The sequence below is a fragment of the Oryzias latipes genome, chromosome 14 (genome assembly GCF_053564925.1).
Source record: "Oryzias latipes strain Hd-rR chromosome 14, Olatipes_Hd-rR_3.1".
In the NCBI taxonomy this organism is placed as follows: domain Eukaryota; kingdom Metazoa; phylum Chordata; class Actinopteri; order Beloniformes; family Adrianichthyidae; genus Oryzias; species Oryzias latipes.
In genome coordinates, this window is record NC_136250.1 from 2492696 (window position 1) to 2509056 (window position 16361).

Below are 16361 nucleotides of genomic sequence, written 5' to 3' on the forward strand. Positions count from 1 at the left end.
GGAGCTGACCCCTCCTGATGAGAGACTGGCGGCAAGGATTGGGGAATCCCTTTTAAGTGGAGTGGTGACTGAGGCGCAGGGGAACACCGACGCGCCAGATGCACCGGGTGACACCCCCCCAAAAGCCCGCAGAGGTCCAACAGAACGGCTCGAGGAAGTGGGAACCGGCTCATAAGCCACTCGTCCTCGTTTGCCAGCAAGTTTTCTTGCTGTCTAAAGATGCGTTCACTCCGAATTCTTCCATTTGCCACATCTTCTAAGAGCGCAAGATCAGCCATTGTGCGTCATCACGCATTGTGATGGGGCATTTTATTTCCCTCCATTTAATTACATCTGACAAGCTACAGATGTCGGTAATAATCGACGTGGAAATGGGAAATTGATCAGCGCAAATGTAATTTCTTGTTGCTTTCTGAATGGTTGAGACATACGCCATACATTGTTTTATCAAAAATAAAACAAACTAAAGGCATATGCATGAATACCATAATTCTGTAGTTTATGAAGAAATGTTTTAACATGAAAACAACTTTCCCCAGTGGACAATTAATGCATCTCTCTCTATCTATCCATCTGTCTGTCTGATTGCATCTATATCTGCTCCTCCAGACGGACACATTGACGAGAATATCAGTTTTGTACATTATTTCGTTCTGTTAACTATATTATTTATGAGGATGAATTGCACAACATGCCAATATTGCAGAACATTTTTCACTTTTCTTTTTGCAAATAAGTGTTCATTTGAATTTCTGTTGTAATTTTCGTTTGATTTTTTTTGTTTGTTTCACTGCTGATCGATCAAACGGGTGTTGGTGTAGCTGTTAATTGTAAGACTTGCTTTGTGAAGTCTTCATGTTATTTCTGAGAGGCAGGATTGTCATTTTCACTTTCACATGTTTCTTCCATCTGCCGACGGTGTCGCCGTTTCTCATTTCACCCGTTTTTGTGCGTACGCCTGGGTCAGAGCTTGCGTGAAGGACCGCACATTTTCCCGTCAGGTTTGCTTTTTATAAATCTCAACTATTGCGTAGAGAGTGGCGTACGCCTTCTTTTGTGCGTACGCAACGTTTATAAATGAGGCCCCAGGTCCTGCAGATCCAAAAAGACAGTAAATCCTGAGGGAAAGGTGGAGCCGCATCATTAAAGGCTTTCAATGCGCTGCATGTTTATTGAAGCCGTGTTGGTTTTGGTCTGAAACCGAGTCCAGACAGAGGCAATGGACTCATGGTTTGAAGCTGGTTTATGTTGTTCTGATGGCAGAGGATGACAGAGGTTTAGACCGTTGGTGAGCAGCAGCTCAGAGGACCGAGTACCTCCATCAAGGCCCTCACTGCTCTGCTGGCCATTACTCTGTCTGATGGTTCTGGTTCTGGGTTCTCCCAGACAGCATCAAGGCTGCAGCAGGAAAAGACTTGAACGGTTTCAGCATTCTGTCACTGTGGAGCTCATGGATTGTTGAGCTCGTCTTCATCAGGCTTCACTGCAAAATACTCCACTGGTTTTGCTGCCATTTACACGTTTGTTTGATTCAGTTTACAATTCCATTCCAGTTTTCTGGATTTTTTTTGTTTGGTGATGAAGACAAATGGTTGCAAAGTAATTGGATGGAGAAGGTCTTTGTCCTCTCTGTTGGTTTCTGCTGCTGGTTCCTTTGAACAGCAAGTGCGTCATTTTCTTGAATGATAAAAATATCATTCCATACAGAAGCAGAAATGCATCAGATTAGATCCACCGGCCTGTTTTTCCGATGGGAAGATAAGGCGTCTGATATTCCTGACTGAGACGGCCATTGAGAATCACCTGATCCTGTCCCAGCATCGATGAATCCTCTACAGATTTGTATTCACATTGTTCCTCTTGAAGCGACGGAGGACTCTGGATTCTGTTTGATGACGCTTTAAAGCAGCTACTGAGTTATGAATGGAAAAAAGGAGTTCTTCAAACCAGAATCTCCTAAAAAATCCAGATGATTGTTTTGATGGCAGCTGCACGGTGGTGTAGCGGTTAGCACTCACAGTGAGAAGGTCTTGGTTCCAATCTCTGCTGGGACCTCTAGTTTGGAGTTTGCGTGTTCTCCTTGTGAATGTGCGTGTTTTCTCCGGGGACTCATAAAAACATGCTTCATAGGATAACTGATATTGTGTCTTAAGTGTGTGTGAGTGTGTGTGGTTGTGCGACAGACTGGCGACCTGTCCTGGGTGTTTCCTGCCTTCGCCCTACAGTAGCTGGGTTGGCTCCAGTGACCCCAAAAAGGATTCAGCAGGTTCCAAAAAATGGAACCGAGAGCATGCAAACAGAGAGCTCTCAGTTATGGGTGATGGGAAGTGGGGGCGGGCTTACTCTGTGCCAGCGGCCCTGACTACAACTCAGAGGTGAATTTCTGATGAACTCCTGCCGCTCTGCAGAAAGTATGTGGCTAAAAACAGCATCATCACAATTAAAGGACCACCAGGATCGTTTAGAAAACTGATCATCGAAGAGGGACTTTAAATACGAACACGTTTGTTTACATCTCCAACACGTTGACAGAAAGCCACAGCCTTCTTCAAAGTGTTGGATATCTGACAATGTGGAGAACATGATCAGAAACAGGAAGGTTCTTCTGGCTAAAAGACATGCTAACGTGTTAGCTAGCTCTTTGAAATCTGTCACTTCAGTCCCGTTAGCTCCCATAATTCAGACATTTTTGGAACTTTAGATTAGATTAAAAGTATTAGATTAAAACATTATTACTAATTTTTAAATAAGTTCTTCCGGTGTGTCTTTTTTGCTTCAAGTTACTGAAGTTCATTGTTTTCCTTAGCCCCCCCTCCTTTAAAAAAAAAAATTTGAATCCGAATTAGAAAAGCCTGAAAACGGCACTTAGTTAAAAGTCGTTTTGCTTTTATTGTAACATTCTTTAAAACGTAATTCGCTGCTCTGCATCCATAAATGCAGCCACTGACTTTTGAATATTTCACACACAGATAATAAAGCTGCAGACACGGTGCATTCATGTTTAGATTGTATTTAGAAAATACCAGTTCTACCACGGTTGGGTCATTTATTTTGCTTTATTCATACATCACACCCTAAAAGCCGGTCGTGGCAGAAGTTAGCGTCTGATTGTTAGCATCCACTTTGACATTAAAGGGAAAATCTTCATCTCAAAGTCTAAGTTTAAACCAGACACAAATATTTGACAGAGAATGAAGATTTAAGGAAATAAAGTTGTTTCTGATTTGTGTAAACTTGTAAGAAGGACTTTTATGAATTTTTCTACAGCAAAGGAGGATTAGGAAGAAATCTGTTTAGGAACTTTAGTGCAGAAAATGATCTCTGTTTAAGAAAAAAACACAGTTAATCAGGATTTATGTAAAAACAATATATGAAAAATCTTTTTGCCCTAAAAGATGATCTGAGACTTGACTGAATTATCAGTGTTATAATGGTTTTTATGGAAAATGGAAAAATATAATAATGTTGCTGTTATGGAATTATTTACAAATCAACAACAACTTCCACAAATCAACTACTGTGTTTTATTGAATCTTTATCCGTCACAAAAAATTAAAAATATTCAGATTCTTTCAAACTAAATTTCTTGTTGTAGAATTTTAATTTGAAAAATACGTTTTTCAGAAACCGGGAGGTTAAAAATATGAAACATAAACTTCAGACCGCTCTGTGAAAACATTGTCTGACATGACCCCCCCCCCCCTGGAAAAGGGCAGAGAGCGCCGGTTTAGAGCGTCTGGACTGAAGGGATGGGGATCAGCTGCTGCAGTCTGCGCAGCTGCAGACTCCTCCTCTGTCTGCGCCTGCAGCTTCAGGTCCGCACACACTGACGGACTCAGCGCAGCAATGTTTTCATGTTTGCTGCATCACCTCCAGCCCCCCCCCCTCACAGAAACGTGAGTCCTGACGTGGCGGCGTTTGACAGTTGAGTGCGGCGCGTGCCAGAGCCTCCATGTGCTCCGCAGAGCGCGTGACTCATCTGATCCACAGCCTGAGCGCATATCTGATCATCTCTCTCCCCCGTCCTCCTTCCCCTCTCCCCCCTCGTCGTCTCCTGGTTTCTCTCCTCCGTCAGTGTCTCTCCTTCCTGATCTACCTTTCCACCTCCCCCTCCCCTCCCTCCCTCCCTCCCTCCCACTCCTCTGGCAGGCTGCTGGTTGCGGTGAGTCAGTATCATGGAGGCAGGCAGCGGGGCTGCCGCAGCGCTGGGACTGCTGGGAGCCGCGTGCAGCCATGACGTCCTGGACAGGTAAGAGCAGCGCGTGGCGTCCTCTGTCGGGGGTGGGGGTGGAGGAAGAACCACACCTCGGGGGGGGGGCTTCGGTCAAGCGGCTGGTTTGTTTACAGTCAGGGAGGCAGCTTGTGTGTTTCTGCATTCTGCTGGGGGGGCTTTGACAGCTCCTGCACCGTGTGCATGGGGGGGGTGGGGGTGTTAAGCTTGCACTGTCATTGCCCCCCTCCACCAGAAACTGCTCATCAGTGAAGGACAGCCCAACTGTCAGCGTTCTCATTCAGGTCCTCACTCCCACAGTCGGTTTTCTCACTGGGACCCCCCCCCCCCCATAGAACAGCTCACAGCTGACGTCATAGCGGTCCACCCCCTCCTGCTGCTGTGTCATCAGAAGCGCAGCCCCCTGCATCAGCATGGGGGGGTTCTGGCAGCAGTCCCACAGGCCTCAGCCGGGGAGGGGCTTCTCTCACTGCTTTAGGGGTCAGTGCTGAACACCCTCCTCACTGAGGTCACATCAAGGTTGGGGGGCTCCTGTCAACGCAGCCTCATGTTTTACCAAACTCTGGTTGGTCCCTGAATGCCTCTCAGACACGCCAATCATCTGCAGGTCATGTGCAACTGCTTCCTGTGCCTCAGGTGATGACATCCATCCTGCTCTGCAGCACAAAGCAGCGTCTCAGGAAAGGTCCAATCACTGTTCTGTTTTTTTCTAAACATGACTTATTGTTCCATCATTTAGATGTTTGTGTTTCAGCGTGTTGAGGACTCCTGTCTGTGTGATGGTGCTGCTTTCAACAGCTAATAACAGGACCAAAGTCCCACTCTGATCATCTTTTGATCTGTTCCCAGCGGTCTTTTTGATGATGCCGCTTTTTAGCCAAAATCATAAAACGTCTTGTTTTCTTGGACATAGTTTCTGCAGAGCGGCAGGATTTCATCAGAAATTCACCTCAGAGTTGTGGTGTGGAGTGACCCCCCCTCACTTCCAAAAAAAACACATTTTCCATTGGAGCGGGTCTTAAAGTTTTAGGAAGATTGTTTCGGGGGAGAACGTAAAAAAAGAGGCGAACCAGGATAGATTCCAGTTGTCTTTGGGACAAACAAAAACAATAAATCAGGTTATTAATGAATTCTCCTCCATATCAGACTACTCCATTAATTGGAATAAGTCTGTTTTATTACCACTGAACAGTAATGAAGAGCAAAGACTCACAATTCCAGTCAAACCAGGAAATATCAAATATCTAGGTATCTATTTGCCCCCAAACTATCAGAACTGGTGCAGCTAAACCACACCCCATTACTGAAAAACATACAGGACGATCTAACACGCTGGACCAACCTGCCTTTGTCCCTTATGGGCAAGGTAGCCACGGTTAAAATGAAAATCTTACCAGCTAATCCATTTTAAAACTCTACACATAATTCACTTCACTGGACAGAGGATGTTCAAGATGGGTCTCAGTAACTCAGACATTTGTCAGCACTGTGATAGTAATCTACCCGACAGCTACATGCACGCACTGTGGTTCTGCACTCCTGTCAGGGCTCTCTGGCAGCAGGTATGTGCCGATCTATCAGTCTGGCTTAAGGTTTCAATCACAGCTTCACCGTCACTTTGTGTGCTTGGTGACATCAGTGCCATCGATGTAGAAGGAGAACTAGGCTCTATCATTTTCATAACTCTTTGTATTGCTAAAAAAATATAAATATAAGTCAACACAGAAATCTGCTGCTTGATCATATCAGCTTGGAAAAAATGTCAGCCCAAAGTTCAAGTAACTTTGAAAGAATTCAGTCTCTCTGGTCTCCCATAGCTAACTCCATGACTTAGGGGGTGGGGGGCCTGGTCGTCGCTGCTCCTTGTCTCTGCCATGGTTGGGGGTGCGGGTCGGGGCCTTCTGGTGCCCGGTGGGGGGCGGTGGGAACTCTATTAGCCGGAGGGTCGGGTCTGGTGCCTGGGTGGGGCATAGACATTTAGGGCACCTTGGAGGGGGAGGGTGATGGGACATCACTGTGAGTAATCAGGAGATGTCCCCTCAGTGCCCTACCCGCAAATTTTAACTGCACCCCCTTAGTACACACACCCTTCACCCCTGAAAATATGCATTCCAACATAAACACACACACATACCCTCACAAACACACACGCAAGCTTTTTACAAGGAAGGTGGGACCTAGGACCATCTGTTCCCTACCCCATCCCTGGTAGGGGGACTGGGCCCTTGGCAACGGTGGCCGTGTTCCCTGGGTGCTGGTTTCCTGGGCCCGGCGGCCCTCTCTCGACGTGGGGAGAGGGATCCCTGAGCTTTCTGGCAAGGCCAAGAGCCGGAGATCACATCACACCTGAGCCGGGGGGTGTCCGTGTCCCTGTGGTAGGGGTTCTGGTCCTTGCCCAACTGTGGGCGATCCTGGTCGGGCCATGTTTACAACACTTCTTGTGGACCCCCTCTTCTCCTGGGTGCCCTCCTTCTGCTCCTTCCTGGACCAACCATGGGCCAGATGGGTGGCTGCCTGGAGCGCATGGGAAAGGTCTCCCTTGGGGGGGGGGGTGTCCTGGCTTGTACCTGGGGGGGCTGCTCTCCTGGTTGGGCTGGAGCTCCACTCTCTGTCCCCTCATGCCTCCCTGCTCTCTGGCTCTGGGGCTCCGCGGCCCCAACGCCACGGTCCTGCTGGCCCTGGCCAGCAGGACCGTGGCGTTGGGGGCTTCTGGCTTCTGGCTGCCGCGGCTGTGGCGGCTGTGGCGGCTGCTGCGGCGGGGGTCTTGGTGTGGGGATGGCTGGGCACTCTCCCTCCTTCTTTTCACATTCCACCATCCATTTTAGAAGAATATAAACACTCACTTGAGCACAGGTGTTAGCTCACCTTTGCACTAATAGTTTGCGTGACTGAATGAAATATTTCACTGTTGTTGGTTTGAATGCACAAGTATGCATGTGGGAACAATATTTGTATCGTGTACATGTTGACTTGTGAACATTTTTGAAGCCAACAGGTATGTTTATAACGTTTGAGTCTGTGTGTGGACAGGCCCCGCCCTTACAGACTTGTATTCTATCTGAACTAGGGCTGCATGATATGAGGAAAACTCGCGATATGCGATATTGGTGATTAATATTGCGATAACGATATAATTTGTGGTATATAAACAAATATCAAACCAACCAAAAATGTAATTTCCATTTCAATGCAACAGTATAAAATTTAAACTCCACGATTTAAAGCTACCAGATGTAGTTACCACTCTGATTAATTTCTCAATGAATAAAACTCTCTCCAAAATATACAAACTTTTATGTAATTTAAATAATAATATTTCTCTTCCAATAACAAAATGGGATGCAGATTTGAGCATCAGCACAGATGAAAGCTTCTGGTCAGAACTTTGTCTAAACACCTTTAAACTGACAAAAAGTCCAAATCTGCAGCTAATCCATCTCAAAACTCTTCACAGAATTTACTACACTGGACAGAGGATGTTCAAGATGGGTCTCAGTAACTCAGACATTTGCGAGCACTGTGATAATAATCTACCCGACAGCTACATGCACGCACTGTGGTTCTGCACTCCTGTCAGGGCTCTCTGGCAGCAGGTATGTGCCGATTTATCAGTCTGGCTTAAGGTTTCAATCACTGCCTCACCGTCACTTTGTGTGCTTGGTGACATGAGTGCCATCGATATAGAAGAAGGATTAGCATCTATCATTTTCATAACCCTTTGTATTGCCAAAAAAACTATTTTAATAAATTGGAAAAACAAGAAAAATATAAACATAAGTCAACACAGAAATCTGCTGTTTGATCATATCAGCTTGGAAAAAATGTCAGCCCAAAGCTCAAGTAACTTTGAAAGAATTCAGTCTCTCTGGTCTCCTGTGGTTGACTCCATGACTTAGGGGGTGGAGGGCCTGGTCGTCGCTGCTCCTTGCCCTTCTGCCGTGGTTTGGGGTGGGGGTCGGGGCTTCCGGTGCCTGGCGGGGGCGGTGGGGGGCTCCGTTGGTCGGGGGGTCGGGTCCGGTGCCTGGGTGGGGCGGGCTGGGGCGCTGCGTGGTCCTCTGGGCTTGGGTGTGGGGGTGCGTGGTGGGGGGGTGGGGTGGTGGTCTGGCTTGGCTTGGGGGGGTGGTCCCTTTGCCTGTGCTGGGGGGGGTTGGCGGGGGGCCCTGCTCGGGTGGGGGGGGCCCAGCGGCGCCGGATGGGCTGCCCATCTGCACCTGGGGCTGGGATCGGCCCTTCCCTGGCTCTGGGACGGGACGGGGCAACCCTCTCGGGGCCCCCGGTCACTCTGGGTGTCACCCGCTTCGGCTGCGGGGTCTGGGGTGGGGTGGGGTGGGGGGCTTGTCGGCCCTGTCCTGTGGGGGGGCGTTCTGGGGGGGAGGGGGGGCCCATTATTAGTACGGGTCGGGGGGGCTAGCGGGTCGGGGTCTCCGCTGAGGCAATCAGTGGTTGCCTCGGCCGGTTGGCCTCCTCGGTCCCGTCGAGGCCTGACCAGAGCTCTTCTAGGGCCGGCGTCTGGGGGTGGGGGCCTGGGCTTGCTCCGGGGGGGGGCGACGCTTTCTGGCTCCTCTCTCTCTGTGTGGGGTGGGTGGTGCCGGGCCTGGGGTGTCGGCGCCTCCGGGGGTGGGCCCCTGGGCTGGGTGGCCCTGGCCCCTTTGCTGGGGGTGGGCTGGGGGACGGCTGTTTGACCACCGGGGGACAGTCTACCAGCTGTCCCCAACTTACCCCCTTCCTTATATAACCTCATATTAGGGTGAGGGGGTGGGGGGTTTAGCCTGCGATGCGCCTTGGGGGGGGGCTACTTGGGAGTGGCCCCCCTCCTATGGTTGCTGTATGGAGTGGGCCCCCCCTCTTTCGGTTTTATTTGCACCTTAGACACGTAGGGTCCTTGGTAGGGGGGGTGCTTGGACATCACTGCCAGCAAGCAGCAGATGTCCTCCTGGCACCCTACCCGCCAATTTTAACCGCACCTTAGACATTTAGGGCCCCTTGGTGTGGAGGGTGAGGGGACATCACTGTGAGTAATCAGGAGATGTCCCCTTAGTGCCCTACTCGCCAATTTTAACTGCACCCCCCTTAGTACACACACCCCTCCCCCTTCAATATATACATTCAAACATAAACACACACACATGCACACAAACACCCTCTCAAACACCCATACACGCACACACATTTTACAAGGAAGGTGGGACCTGGGTCCATCTGTCCCCTACCCCGTCCCTGGTGGGGGGTGTGGGCCCCTTGGCGATGGCGGCCGTGTCCCTTGGGTGCCGGCTCCCTGGGCCCGGCGGTGCTCTCTCCGCACGGTGGGGGGGTTCATATTACACCTGAGCCGGGGGTGTTCGTGTCCCTGGGGGGTGGGTCCTGGTCCTTGCCCCTGGGCGCTGGGCCCCGCCAAACTTCCAACATGGCCGAGCCTGGTCGGGCCATATTTATAACATCCCTTATGGGCCGCCCTTTTTTCCCCGGGGTTCCCCCCTCCTGGGCGGGGGCGGCGGGCCCCTGCCTTGCTCCTACCTGGACCAACCGTGGGCCGGGTGGGTGGCTGCCTGGAGTGCGGAGCGGGTCTCCCTTGGGGGGTCCTGGCTCGTACCTGGGGTCGGGGCGGGGGGATGCCCGGAACTCCTGGGTGGTGGTGGGGTGCTCGTCTGGGGCTGTGGGCGTCCCTCTCCGGTGGGGCCCTGCGTTGGGCTCTTCCGGCGCGGCGGGGGGCTGCTTTCCTGGCTGGGCTGGGGCGGCGCTCTCTTTCCCTCTGCGCCTCCCTGCTCTCTGGCTCTGGGGGCCTCGCGGCGGTCCTGCTGGCCCTGGCCTGGGTGGCGGTCTTGGTCGCCCGGGGGGCGGTTGTTCCCTGCCTGTTCCCGTGTGGCGCTGGGGGAATTCCGGCTGCCGCTGCTGCTGCGGCGGGGGTATGGGTGTGGGGGTGGCTGGGCGCTCCTCCTCCTTCTTTTCACATTCCACCATCCATTTTAGAAGAACATAAACACTCACCTGAGCACAGGTGTTAGCTCACCTTTGCACTAATAGTTTGCATGATTGAATGAATGAAAGATTTCACACTAGTTGGTTTAAAGGCATAAGTACGCGTTCGTGAACACTATCTGTTTTGTGTGCATGTTGACATGTGGACATTTCTGCGGCTAGCAGGTGTGTTGATAATATTTGAGTGTGTGTGAACAGGCCCCGCCCTTTTTGTACTACATTTGAACCGTACCGTAACGATAAACAACCAGTAAACCTGCCTGCTCTATGCTGCTTCATGGTCTTACCCCCCTTCCCCTCCTATTATCACCCTCCTACCCCCCCCTCTCTCTAACGTCCCTCTCTCTTGTTCCCCTCTTTCCTTTTCCGTCCGGTCCAACACCAAAGATTTTCAAACATGATTGAAATTAATAAAGTTTGGCCTCAATTACAAAAGGGGTTTATTCAGACATACCTTTGGTTTGTCTGAAGATGAATAACCCCTCTTGTTAGAATAAAATATGTCCAACACAAGAGGCCCTCAGCTCTCATCTGTTTGCCTAGCTGTTGGACAGGACAAGTTAAAAAAAAAAAAAAAAAAAAAAAATTTAAACTCCAAATGACCCTTGTCGACATAGGAGGCAAACATCAAACATAAAAGGGCTCCATCTGATTGATCAACAAGGTAAATGGGTCCTTCCGATTGGTTAAATGCATAAAGGGATTTATTTCATTTGTTCACTATTTCAGGCTGCCATGAGTTTGTTTTTGCACATTTTGCAGATTTTCGCCGTCTTTTGCGGTATGCATATTGCACAGCTTGATGTCGCGATAATGATAAATTTGCGGTATATTGTGCAGGCCTAACCTGAACCTTACCATAATGATAAACATCCAGAAACTTGTTGCTTTATGCTGCTTCATGGTTTTATCCCCCCCCTCCCCCCCCTCCTATAATCACCCTCCTATCCCCCCCTCTAACATTGCTCTCTTTTCTTCCCTCCTTTCCTTTTCCGTCCGGTCCTGCAAAACAATTCACCTTCCTTGTGTTTTGCTCTCAAACCGGCAACTTTCTGCCCGTTTCTCTCTCCCTCTGCCATTGTGAGTGGGAGGTCCCTCCTTAAATACCTCCTCTGGCCACTCCCACCTAAATAGGCATTTTACTCAAAAGAAAAGATTACCGTCAGAAATGTTTCATTTAACAAAACATTTACCAATGTCCATTTCATTTCACATTTATTTCAACCATAATTAAATCCCCTGAACTGTACTGTAAAAACTGAAGAAACAAATCGAATTAAATTAGAAACAGTCGTCTCAAAGGCTGACATCAACAGACACAAACAGAACAAATCTCTCGCCTGTCAATGAAGGGGGCGTGGCTATAACGGCGTGCTGTTGAGCCGATGTGAGTTAACTTTTGAATGTGCGCTGATACAAGCCATGACCAAGTGTGCACCCTAGGTCTGAACTATTGGTCACACGAGTCATCTGTAAGAAATTACAGTTTTATTTATGACGTGGATGTGCAGACCAGCATGTGCGTGTGTGTGTTTGTGCGTCTGTGCGTGTGCTCACTGTGTTCACACAGAGCTACTCCGTCACAAATGCATAGTAAACGGTGTATACTATGGTAGAAAAGCGCTTTACACTCACACACATTTATGTCAAAAACCTTCTAAAATAAGAGCCAGCTCCAGGGGCAGGAGGCTGTAGGGGCAGGAGGCTGTAGGGGCAGGATGCTCTGGGGACAGGATGCTCTGGGGACAGGAGGCTATAGGGGCAGGAGGCTGTAGGGGCAGGATGCTCTGGGGACAGGATGTTGTAGGGGCAGGAGGCTGTAGGGGCAGGGGGCTGTAGGGGCAGGTATTTCTGTTTGTGGAGGACGTCCTCTCATGAAACTCCCGTTGTGATCTTTCATGCTGGATGTTCTCGTCTCCGTCTCCGTCTGTGAACGATTAAGATCTGTAGAAATGTTCTCTCACTGAAAAATGTATTTCCAGGAGCTTCAGTCAGAAAGACTGCAGGACGGATGTTAGCATTAGCAGGTAAACTTGATACAGAGTCAAACCTTCATGATCAGTAACAGCTGATTTAATGACCACATTCATGAAAAGAGCAGGAACAGGTAACAGAACATCCAAAATTCTTTAGACTTTTTAAAAGAGAAACAAGTGACATAAGCCAGAAGGGTTAGAGTTCAGCTGCTGCTTTTCTGCAGGTTCCTGATAAGGCCGTCCAAAATTCACAGCTCAGAGCTCCAGACCTCAGACCCACGGACTCTCAGGTCTGGAGAGCCAGTTTAGGAAGCATCAGTACGATAATAATGTGCTTTTTATTTTAAATTGTGTGTTCTTAGTTTTACAGAGGTAGGACACCAGCACACATGGGGGCTGCAAGGCTTTGTGTTTTGGTGCTAATGCACCACCTCCTATAGTAGGCAGTGCTGGTCTCTGCTTTACCTGCTCCTCCAGTCTGCCTGAATCCAACAGAAAGTTGGAGAACCTGAACAAACCAGGGCTGCAGGTCCAGATTGAGTCCAGGCTTCTGAAGGTTTGAGCAAGTCAGCCATGTAGAATTATTCTTCACCAAGCCAGAAGAAGCTTTCAGAGCTTTTAAACGCAACCCAGGTTTGTTCCAGTTCCTAAGAAAATATCATTCAACCGACGCCTGAACATCACATGTCCTGAATGTTTTGGGACTCTGATATTAGATGAAGATTATTTGAAGCAATCAAAAGACAAGAGCAATGTATGCATGTGCAGTGAGGCTGATGGCTGGTGAGGCACTGACTCTTCTGGAGTCAGATTTACAATTACAAGAACTGAATATTTCACCATTTATCTAACAGCAGCTAACAGCTTATAAAATACACACAAGAACATATTTGTCCTACAGAGAATATTTCTTTTTTAGACATGGATAGAACACTCTTGACTACCTTGTGGGCTGCACGGTGGGGCAGTGGTTAGCGCTCCTGCTCCACAGCAAGAAGGTTCACGGTTCAAGTATGCGTGGGTTTCTGGGGACTTCGGCTTCCTCCCACCGTCCAAATACATGCTTCATAGTTGAATTGGTTCCTCTAAATTGCGCCTAACTGTGAATGTGTGACAGACTAGCCCCTGCCCTTGTCCACAAGTGGCTCCAGCAGCCCCGTGACCCCGAAAGTGACCCCGAAAGGGACAAAAACAGATTAGAAGATGAATGAATGAAATCCATGTTTGGCCTTACTTTATGAGTCCATGCGTCGTAAAAAGCTCTGTGATCTGTTGGAAGGTCTATGCTGTGCTGGAGAAAGATTTCCTCGGTCTGCTCTGTTTCTACTGCACCAGTCTAGCTACAAAGCAGCCAGTATCTCACCAGCAGCTTTTTCTCCACCCTTAAGCATTCTGACCGCATGTCACTGTTTAAACTAAGCCCTGCAGTCCTGCAGTATGTGATCACCCAACACTCAAGTTCTGTGATTTTAACCTTAGAAACTGTGGGAAATGTGTGGAGTCAACTGAAAATATATCTTTATCCCTTGTTCTATCCTAGGCACTTTAACGTTGGGAGTTGGGTCATCTAGACCCACTAGACAGTGCTCTGAACCTTTTTTCTTCAATGATTTGTGATCTTCACTGGTGTCCATGGATTACATGAAATCTTTCCACCTTTATCCACCTTTGTCATGGTAGGGAGAACACGTCAATGGAAGGGGGGGGGTCATCTAAGATAGCACAAGGGTTAACACGGGTCAGTGGAAAATAATATTTAGTTGATGTATGTTTTTCTATTTTATCACAATGGCATGTGAGGCAGCGCACATGCAGCACACATGCAGCACACATGCAGCGCACATGCAGCACACATGCAGATCTAGTTCAAGTACAGGTTCACCAAGCTTTCTAGTCTGTTTCTGTTAAATGTACTCTCCTGAGCTGTACCTGCCCCCACCTCATCCAGGCAGGTACTTGGTGGTACCCCTCCCCCTGGAGATGCTCCTGAGGCTGCTGGGGGAGGATTGATCTCACTGATTTCTGTGATTGCATCCTTCTGGGCGTTTCTGATAAGAATGTGATGTTTCCGTGGCAGATGCTCAGCCGCTTCACCTGCCCTGATGTATTCTTCCAGTCCTGAACTGGATCTCAGTTCTATGCTGGGGTTACCATGGCAGCAGCTGCTTTGCATACATTAGACTGCTGTCCAATACTGACGAGGCAGCGAGCAGCATGCATGCCATCCAGGAGATGACAAAATCCATTTGATTCATTCAAATGCATCTAAACTACAGATCCGTATACATTCGTAAAATCAGCTGATGGATGTTGCTTTGACGTCATTTTCTTCTTCTCTCTTTGATCTTTTAGAACAATGAACATGATTGTCTCAGGTTGGAAAGAAAAGTCCATCTTTACCCCATAGATGTGCGGTAATGTCCAGCAGGAGGCAAATGCTGTCCACCTTTATGATGTGATGATAATCTCAGAAGATATTTAATGAAGTGAAACGTCCACAGATCAGAATACCAAAACAACATTAAAGAGTTGAGACAAATTCTGCCCCCCCCTTAAGGACCCACTCTGGCTAAATTGGTGTTTTTGGTGGCATTTTTCTGATGAGGAGTATTTCTTTATTGAAATGGTTGTGAATCAGAAGCAGGTGGAAAACATGCTGTTGGAGAAAGAGCTTCTTTGCCTCCGTGCTGCGCTCCATTCTGATGCATCCACCTGCAGACACATGGATCCATGAGGGGCGGGGCTTAAGGTACCAGGAGAGCGTGTAGGCAGATAGCTCAGTAATGGGTGACGGGAAAGGGCAACGGACTTACTCTGTGGCAATGGCTCCACCCAAAATTCAGAGGTGACTTTCTGATGACCTCCTGCCGCTCTGCAGAGACTATGTCCTAGAAAACGACACAGGCGTTTTTAATTTTTACTTTAGCACATGTTCAGAAAAAGGCAAAGACACAACAGGAGAGAAATTTACCAAAGATCTATTTTTTACCCCCTGAATGATTTTATACTTTTATTAACATCATTTCTTCGTAACACGAGAACCTCTGATGGAGCTAAAGTCAGACGAGCTTAAGGAGTCTGTCGGATGTCCTGCATGCTCGTTTAAATGTCTTAAGGTGGACTGAGCTCCTACAGCCCACTGAGGTGTTTTCCTGGAGTTTTAGAGAAATACGTGGATTTGCCTCAGTCATAGTTTTCATGTTGTAAGTGTACCCCCCCACAACCCCCAACAACAGTGGTCCTTCAGCTTCTGATGTTAGGATCACACAGCTTTGTGGAAAATGACGGGCAGTTTTGTGCGAGGAGATTCTCCAAGAAGGCAGACGTTTGGATGACTCCCTGTTGGACCTGCTGACCTCTCCTCTTGGTCCAACCTCCTGTGTTTGAGGATTGAGGGCCGACTTCTCCTTTTCCTCATTAGATGTGGCTTAAAAAGGAGAAGCGCTTTGGTTCAGTGTGTGAGTATTTTAAGAATCACCCGTATGCTGCTGCTAACCTGACTTTAGGTTGGAATAAGAACGTCTTCAGTTTTCTATCCCTGGTCCTTCGCTTTTACTTCTTCTCCTTTGAGGAGGGGGTCCAGGCCGTACCCCCCCCCCCCCCCCGGGTGACCTTGGAGCCTCTTCTGTTTTGGATTTAAACTGTAGGCGTGGCTCTCCTGACATTTGTCAAAAGTTTTCCCTGCTGGCCACTTGTGGTTGTAGAGGATTGTTCAGAAGTTCTGCATAGGACGCGTTCTGGGATCTGGTCACCGGTTCTAAACCACCAACAGAAACTGCTTGAAGCGTCTGCAGTTTGACAACCCCCCCCCCCCCTTTAGCCAGTGTGTGATGCTGCCCCTCCTGGTTGTTGGTGCACATCGAGCAGGAACCGCTGTAGTGCAGTCATGGGAAGCTCCCTGTTGTCGAGGAAAACATGAATTTATGTGATTTACCGCTGTTCAAACAGCTCAGACAGTCGTAAAGGAGGCAGAACTGTCTGGAAATGCTAACAGCAGCTTATCTTACTATATCCTTTTATCAATAATATTTAATATAACCTTTTTTTTGTTGTCACGAGATGCCATTGAAAAGCCAGTAGGAAATGTTACCCTTCAATGTTTGACGTTTGAGGCGGCTTATTCAAAGATTTGAGCAGTTATTATTAAAAAATTACGTTTGAATTACCTGTAAAGGATG

General features: G+C 48.4%; 1 protein-coding gene across 5 annotated transcripts in view; it reads left to right on the plus strand.

Annotated features, from left to right (window-relative positions):
• Positions 1-16361, plus strand: part of arhgap32b (Rho GTPase activating protein 32b) — a 73375-nt gene that overhangs the window by 15928 nt on the left and 41086 nt on the right. For 3 of the 5 annotated variants that reach the window (XM_023962139.2, XM_023962141.2, XM_023962142.2), the window contains exon 2: positions 4076-4249. The exons of 1 other annotated variant lie outside the window; for it this stretch is intronic. In XM_023962139.2, coding sequence (XP_023817907.1) covers positions 4176-4249 — 74 coding nt within the window. In that variant the 5' untranslated portion in view covers positions 4076-4175. The remainder of the gene's footprint in view (positions 1-4075; positions 4250-16361) is intronic. One more of the 5 variants, XM_023962140.2, reaches the window with a different exon arrangement.